This window comes from Chenopodium quinoa, unplaced genomic scaffold (assembly GCF_001683475.1).
Source record: "Chenopodium quinoa cultivar QQ74 unplaced genomic scaffold, ASM168347v1, whole genome shotgun sequence".
Classification (NCBI taxonomy): domain Eukaryota; kingdom Viridiplantae; phylum Streptophyta; class Magnoliopsida; order Caryophyllales; family Amaranthaceae; genus Chenopodium; species Chenopodium quinoa.
The window spans coordinates 9,261,728-9,270,532 of record NW_018742418.1 but is presented as its reverse complement, the minus strand read 5'-3'; the positions used below and the strand labels follow the sequence as shown (position 1 = coordinate 9,270,532).

The window sequence follows — 8,805 nt, the reverse complement described above, 5'->3', positions numbered from 1 at the left end:
TATGTGATTATATTTATATGTTATTGTTGCAGGATTATGGTGGAGACAGAAATGATTATAGTGGGATTTTTGTACATGATGGTCTGTTCGAAGATGCTCAACAAGCGATTGATTGGGCAAAATAGGCTGCAATTAAATCAGGTTTTTGTTTAGTAGTAGCAACTCATAAATCTCAACGGGATGGTAGAATGGATCGCATTTTGAGATGTGACCGTTATCGCAAAAGGGAGGAACGAGATTTCAGTCAAGCGATTCAGTTTGATACAAAGCGGAAAGGTTGTGAGTGTCAGTTCGGAGTAAAGGTTCGACAACAGCAAAGGCGTGACGGTTGGGAAGTGAAGAGTTACGGTAAATGGGGGTATCACAACCATGAGATGATAGTATATGAAGTGGGTCATCGACAGTTAAGTGGTCTAAATCCTACTGCGAAACTAGTTGTAAAAGAAATGAATGATGCTTAAGTGAAACCTGCTAAAATATTAGCATCTATGTTGGAGAAATTTCCTGAAGACCAGCCAAACCGAAGACACATCTACAACGTCAGACAGAAATTGAGGTTTGAACGGTAAGAAGGAAGGAACCTTATACAGCAGCTTCTACACCAGGCACAAGCACGTGGTTACCTGTACTGGTTTGAATCTGATGAAGACACATCGGAGGTGACTCATTTGTTCCTTGTGCATCCTGATTGTGCTGATATGATTTCGTCTTGGCCATCTGTGATTCTGATCGATTTAACGTACAAGACAAACAAGTACAGTGAAATCGCTGATGGTAACTGCGGATTTCGGGTCGTGGCTGATGTGTTTCAGATGGGTGAAGACAACTACGGTTTAGTGCGTCAGTTGATGTACAGTGAAATCGCCTCAAACCGAGGTGTTTATCGCCATGTGTATGGCCAAGACTTGGATAGGTCTCTGCAGCATACCCGGTGGGGAGGAGGACCTTGCGGTCAAAATCATTGGTTCGACGCGCCACTTGATCTCTTTGCCGTTGCAAACATCTACAAGTGTGCAGTCATGCATTTCGGCCTTGGTTTGCATAGTCGAGCTTATTATCCATGTACCACGGTTCTGCCTTGGTGTTCGCGTGAGACCGTCACCAGACCGGTAAGAGAGGTTGCTATTTGATTTCTGGGGCCGTCATACAGACATTTCATCCGATTGGACCTGTCATCCGATTTTTCGATCCCACCGATCATACCGAAGTGGTACACCATTCATAGAACAAGCGTAGAGGGTTGGGATGCGTTGTATCATGCCCGAGTGCAGCAGTGGAACAATCTAGTTGCCATTTAGTTTTTCCCGTGTACACCTACCTTTTCTATGTGACTTTGTATTGTTATTGCTATTTTTTTTTCCATCTATTTAATTTTCGTATTCTAATTTATATCTTGCATGCAAACTAATTAGAACTTAAAATAATAATTTTAAAAACTAAAAAGATAATGTCAACTTTTACAAACAACTATGATAATGTACAAAATGTTATATAAAAGCACTGCCCACAGATCAGTAATCCCTCTGTGACGCCCATTGCCACTACTCAAGGGCCCGTTCCAGATCATCAATCGCCGCTCTGCCTGATGCATCCTTCATGCTGTCTCTCTTTTCAAAAATTCTGTGTGCCACCTGCGTCATCTTTCTCATCCACTACACACAACAAAACACATAAAATTCAATAACGACGTATTATATGAAAAAAAAAACACAACAAATGTTTTATGAGACGTACCGCATCCACGGCAGTGGCCGGTGGCACATCATCATCATCGGCGTCGTCGCTGTGGTGGAGGTCTCTGATCAACCTTGGGTGCGAGTGCCGGTTGTACCACTCCATGTAGTGCTGGTCACACATGGCAGTCACCCCAATTGGCGGCCGCAGACGTATTCCTTCGACGACGCAGATCAGACCGCCTTACTAAGCCATGCTAGTGGAGGGGGAACAACTTGGACAAATCCAAGCTGGCGAAGACAGCGTTGCGGCATGTACGCTTCTACGATCTCACGATACTGAATCAGTCCCGTGTAGAGGGTCCTGGGTACCCTATTACTAGGAATCTGGCCGAAAGGCATCCAGTTCACGTGCACATTTTTTAAAATTAGTAAGATTCATACAATAAACGCATCAAACTATAAAAGTAGAAATAATTTAAACACTTTACCTCTAATGGGGACATCCTGTCGAGCACTAACCGTATCGATCGCAGGCGGTCAATGGACTTCTTCTCGACACGCGAACTCCACGCACAGGCACGTGGCTGGCCATCCCCAATAGGAACCGGGTCGCGGTGTGGTCGAAACGCAAGAAAATACTCGTATATCCAGGTCTGTAACAACGTCAGACATCCAGTGATACCTGCCGCATCAGCCCAACTCGAGAATCCTAACTGGCGATACATATACGCCAACGTAGCCGACCCACAAGAAAACTGGCCTACTCTGTCGAGCTCACACGCGTCAACTATGTCGCGTGGCCTGGGCTTGTTTCCGCTCTTATCCGGAAACAAGGTACACCCGAGAAGAAGAAAAACATATGCAGCCAGCTGTGTGTCCTGCGTCCTACGTGCAGTGGGGTGCAAACATCGCTGCAAAACGGCTGCGATCTTAACACCGCCGTGATCCCACACACCAAGTGTCACTGTATACAGCGTAGCCCTATCCACCGCCAACAGCTCCGCTAGTAAATCTGCCTGATCCGCATCAGTGACAACAGATGCTCGGTTTCCCTCTACGGGAGTCCTAAGGATGGCCTTGACGTCATGCAACATGATCGTCGTCTCACCGAACGGAAGGTGGAAAGAGTTCGTATCTGGCTGCCATCACTCGACGAAAGCCGTGATCAGCGTCGAGTCAATCCTTTCGTGCATGGTGGCAGGAAGGTGACTCACTCTAGTGCCCCTCAATCGGCCGACCATCTCGCTCTTCTCCGGCCAAGCATCAACCCAACTACACAAAAAGTTACAAGTCTTTTTCCGGGTTTGGCATTTCAAAATGCCTGTATCCAAAGCCCTCTCCTGGTCCTCCCAGATACGGGTAGCGATGTGTCCTAGAAAGCTAGGAATCACACTCTCGTCTACAGGTCCCCCAGCCACCCCACCCCTCACCACCCAAGATTCATTAACGGCCCTCGACCATTCCCTGCTTACCGCAGACATAGTGGACGCAGAAGATGTGCCAGATCTACTAACAAATCTACCATCTCTACCCTTACGCACATCTACCCTACGCGTCTCATACATATCATCAAGCCTCTGACTGAATGGACCGTAATCATCATATGGTCCACTCTGATCGTCGACATCCTCATCTGCATCCTCCTCCTCCTCCTCCTCCTCATCACCATCATCATCTTCATCATCCTCAAAATAGTGCACGAGCCGAGGTCGAAATACCATGGGATCTAATGTGTCTGGCCCCGAGCTCTCCATTGAGCAGATCGTACTTCTCATAATGTCCATACTCTTCCCCGCACCAGGTCCAAAATGCGATGCCTAACTCTATGTAAATAACGAAAAATAATAACGAAAAAAATTCAATAAAGTCGAAAATGCACACAAAAACAAAAAAAACACCAAAACATACAATATGAACTTAAAAAAAAGTAAATACAAAATAAATAAATAAAAGAATACACAAATAATGGAAAAAAAATATAAACATAAAAAAAAATTAACAAATTTGAAAAAAAAATATAAACATAAAAAAAATTAACAAATTTGAAAAAAAAATATAAACATAAACAAAACAATATACCAAAAACAAAAAATATAAACAACAAACAAAAAAATGAAAAAGATAAAAAAAAAACAAAAAAAATCAAAAATACAAAGAAAAAACCAAAAAAAAAAAAAAAAAAAAAAAGGACACCGAAACAAAAAATAATAACCAAAAAAAATTGAAACAACACCCAAAACAAAAAAAAAATAATAATTTAAAAAATAAACAAAAAAAAATCCAAAAAAAATCCAAAAAAATAAATTACAAAAATTTAAAAGAATAAAAAAATGGAAAAAAATAATGAAAAAAAAGAAATAAATACATTTAAAAAAATTGAAAAAAAAAGGAGGTGGCGCCTAGGCTGGACGCCACTGCCACGGTTGCGGCGGGTGGCTGTGGCGTCTGGGTAAGGCGCCGCCACCTCTCCCGGTTGTTTTTTTAAAAAAAAAATTTAAATATACCTTTCCACTGCGAAACCGCCTTCCTCCTGCCACCGGTGCCGCCACTTCCTTGCCTTGCCGCCTCGACATTTTGGAAAAAAAATTTAGAGAGAGAAAATGACAGTAGAGAGTAGAGAAAAGATGAGAATGTGTTTTTTACTTTGAGGGCAAAAGTGGCATTTGACTTCAAATTTATGGGCTTTATGTATAGATTTGCAGGCGATGTTTAGCAGTTCACATTTGGATTTGTAATTCATGATTTATTACTCTACAATTGAAAAATTTCAAATAAAATATATGTTCTCAAACGCTACATTATACTCATTGTAGTGTACATTTTAGATATTGCTATTTGAAGTAAGTGTTCTTTTTAAAAAATATAGGCAACAAGATTTATTTTTCCTCCTTGTTTATATGTTTCTATTTCTAACCGTCAAATACAATCTCCAAGCATGATGGTCATCATTATTCACCTGAGCCACGTTACAAAATAAGATATTCATCAAAATATAGCCGTTTGGTGCCATTATTAATGTAATACACCTTATGATTGTTTTAAAAGGATTTAATATACTACTCATATTAACAAGGTGTATCTTTCTTTTAGGGAGCTCATATGCTAAGATACTCTATAGTTAAAGCGTGTTTGGATGAGAGTAGTCTTGGGATGGGTGACCTTGTGGGAAATTTTTTTGGGGTGCGCATGAGTGAGGACAAAATGCGTCGGAAGAGTTTCTGTTGGTTTGAGAGGACAATTTTTGGCCCTTCATGCGCATTTAGTGACAATAAGCCCCTTCCTAATTTGTTTGAGGTTGGGCGTGTTACAACGCCACCAATAGGGTCATAGAGCCATGCAATTCATTAGTTTCAAGGATGCTCTTGCATTAATTAGTGTCATGGTTTGAATGTTTTGACAACGGATCATAAAACGTGCTCTTCCTATCTATCGACAATGCCGGACACAAGCATTTTGAGGATACGAGACGGATGTGAATGAAGCAATACAAGCTAGCCTAGCATTTGCATGTCGATGGGCACTCCTAATTATTGCCTATTTTTTAAGAAGGGGACAAGCAATTGTCTATATCTTAATGGACATTGATCTATTGGTGATGGAGAAAGTGTGGGTGATCAGGGCTTATGATGGTCAAGTTAGTCAAGGTGAGCACAATCGAGTAACAGGTTTAGAAAGCACTTAAGGTGTGTTTTCTTCACCTTATTGGAACTGAATTTATTAAAACTTATTAGATTATATTATACTTATTAGACCTGAACGAATATTTACGACCTTATTGAATTAATGTCTAATTATCAAGTTGTGTATCAGAAAGTGTGACTGATCAAACTTTTGCAACGATAAAAATACAAAAGGAGCATTTTAAAAAAAAAAAATCCATGAATGAAATGCGTCTATCCACATCCAAGCAGAGGCAAAGTCCCACATATAAAGGCAGTGACTCGCTTACATCAAACGCAGACGGCTCTCGTTGTTGAGTGAAATCTAGGTTTTCTCATTTTCTCTCTCCTCCTCGATTCGTAACTGGTGAAGAAGAAGACGAAGACGCCGTAACCATGTCTGACGAAGAACACCAGTTCGAGTCCAAGGCCGATGCCGGTGCCTCCAAGACTTTCCCTCAGCAAGCTGGTACCATCCGTAAGAATGGTTACATCGTCATCAAGAATCGTCCTTGCAAGGTATATCCCTCCATTTTTTTGGGCTCAAATTACTCCTTGATTTCTCTGATTTTGTGGCTTTGTTGTTTTTTCTTAAATTTCATATTAAAGAGTGAAATTTTATCATTTGACTTTGCTTTTATCTCGGATTCTAGGGTTTTTGTGAGAATTTTTGTATTAATAATGATTGTTTTCGATTTCTGCTGCGATTTTTCCCCTTTTTATTATGTTTTTAGCCTGATTTCTATTTTATATATCTGGTAATATGGTTAGGGATTTCAGTTGAATATGAATATAATTGGGGTTTTTTTAAAGTCCTCATGTTTGGGTTTTCTTCATTGAGATTTTTATTTTATTTATTTATTTTTGTCGTAGAAATCGATTGCCCTGATAATTTATGAGGGATTTCAGTTGCGTAGGAAATCAGTCAGCTAGATTTACAAGGTTTTGGAACGCATTTCAATCTGTTTGGAGAGTTGGAAAATATACATATTTCTCCTGTTTTGGGAGAAACAAAAATGACACGAGACATGTTTTTTATTGTGTTAATTAACATGTTTTTGGAATATGTTGTTAATGGGAAACAATATATACAAGTACATTAATTTATTTATGCTGTATGTTATTGATGTTCGATGAAATCGTCTACTGTGGGCACAGGTTTTTTACGCCGGAGATGGCTGTTGATAAAGTTTTTGAGCTGTTGATGTGCAGACGTGAATGAATTTTTTGACTGTACTGTGTGTTTTCTTTCTGTGGTCCTATCAAATGGGCAATGGATGTTCTTGATTTTGGTTATTTCTTAGTCATTTGAAGATGAAGGGAAGAGAATCAAAAGAATTGTCATACTTGTCAGTGGCTTTTAGTAAAGGTTCTTGTGTTCCCGTGTCTTTCTGTTGGCAAGAGCACTTTTTTGATAACATCAAAGTTTAGAACTTCTGTTAGCATTGCAAGAAGTCAGAATGCTAACTGAAATCAAATTACTCACCACAAATCTTGTTTTGATACTACAGGTCGTTGAAGTATCCACTTCTAAGACCGGCAAGCACGGACATGCCAAATGTAACTTTGTTGGTATTGATATTTTCAATGGGAAGAAGCTTGAAGATATTGTTCCATCTTCTCACAATTGTGATGTATGGCCCTATCCATGTCTTCTTTCTTATTCATACTGTCCTTTCCTTGAACTAAGTGGAATTCATCAATGTTTTGCAGGTTCCCCATGTCACTCGTACCGATTATCAGCTCCTTGACATAACTGAGGATGGTTTTGTAAGTAAACTAGTCTTTAACGTGATTTTGTTTGGCTTTGTTCTTCAATATGTGGGTGTGTTTAACCAAAATAATATTTCAGGTCAGCCTGCTGACTGATAGTGGTGACACTAAGGATGACTTGAAGCTGCCAACTGATGAAGCTCTGCTGAAGCAGGTCTTTGTATACCAACACTGCTATTTTCCTTAGTATTCATTGTCCTTGTTAATACTCATGTCCCATTATACAATGACTCATCTGATGTCATTTAATAGCATAAAAATCTGGTGGGATGTATCATGTGCATTGTTTTTTGTTTTTCTTTTAATGGTAAACCAAACATGCATTTAATGAAGTTTTGGATATAGGGGTATTTATGAGGAAGTCCACGCCAATAATTACTCTCATCATCAATGACAATAATAAGTGTTCGTTGGTACTTTTAGATCTTAGTTGGTATAATATTGTACCAATGTGAGATCTGAAATTATCAACAGTCTTATTGGTGTTTTTTGATCTTACATTGGTATTGTACCAACATGAGGTCTAAAAATACCAACGGATACTTATTATTGTCATATATGACTAGAGTTATTATTGATATAGACAACCTTGGTATTTTATATGGGAAAGTAAAAAAAAAGTAATTAATGGCATGAAAAATGGTGTTTTATATGTGAAAGATATAAACATTGTAAGCTAAGTATAGAAAGATCATAAAGTGGCACAACAATTTGGTACACCCAAAATTAAATATAGACAACTAAATTTTGGGAGGGAGTTTTTAATGGTCTGATTATTGTTTTTGTTATCAAGCTTTTTATCTTTCGTTCTTTAAAAATTTCACAACTATGTGAAAAAGCCTATATTTTACTTCCCGTATATTGATTACAATTATTATTCTTGCAACTTGGGTGTCATTGTTTTTTAGAATGACCCAAACAGCTTCTAGCTGCCATGGCATTAAAAGGAACATCCTTGCCTTTTTGTAATAAAAAAAAAACCTTTGTGGTTTATTTTTCCTTTAGTGGCAATGTGTGTCACATAAAATTCTTACGTGCTTCACATTTGTTCTTACATTTCTGAACAAATTTGAATGCCACACACTTCTCTTTAAATTGAAATGAACTACTTGTTTTTATATATGATCTGATCAATGTATCAATCCTTTTTCGTCTAAACTGTCATATAATAGTCAATTGCTAAAATAACCTGTATTGCTTTGTATTTCACAGATCAAGGATGGATTTGCCGAGGGGAAAGACCTGATTGTGAGTGTGCAGTGTGCCATGGGAGAAGAACAGATCTGTGGTCTCAAGGATATTGGACCCAAGTAATTGACTGATCTGTTCAAGTTGCCTGACGCATTAGAGCGCGGAATGAAATATATTAATATTGATATTGTTAGCTTTACTCAGATTCCATGTGTTTGAGAATATGCTGGGAAAGACTTCAGTCATGGAGCCTCATGTTAGCTCCTCATCATAACTCTCTATGTTTGACTTGTTATTATCATCAAATTTTTACCTTATGTTTCCTGTTAATGATGTACTGGTGTGATATTGGGTTAGTCTATATGAAATCTTTTGCATTTTGTGAATCAAGTTTCTGCTGTCAGGTAGGTTTGAGAGCCAGCACTATGATACCACTATCACAAAAGGCCTGTTGTTGTTGAAGTGTCTGTAAGTAGAAGATCTCTGATTCTCACTGTTCAGTTGAG

General features: G+C 38.8%; 1 protein-coding gene across 1 annotated transcript; it reads left to right on the top strand.

Annotated features, from left to right (window-relative positions):
* The first annotated feature begins 5,608 nt into the window (after positions 1-5,608).
* On the top strand, positions 5,609-8,689 carry LOC110713277 (eukaryotic translation initiation factor 5A). Its single transcript, XM_021891736.1, has 5 exons — positions 5,609-5,854; positions 6,847-6,969; positions 7,049-7,105; positions 7,188-7,262; positions 8,321-8,689. Exons 1-5 carry the CDS (start codon positions 5,732-5,734, stop codon positions 8,420-8,422), a joined length of 480 nt encoding a protein of 159 aa, XP_021747428.1. The 5' UTR covers positions 5,609-5,731; the 3' UTR covers positions 8,423-8,689.
* Positions 8,690-8,805: the final 116 nt, after the last annotated feature.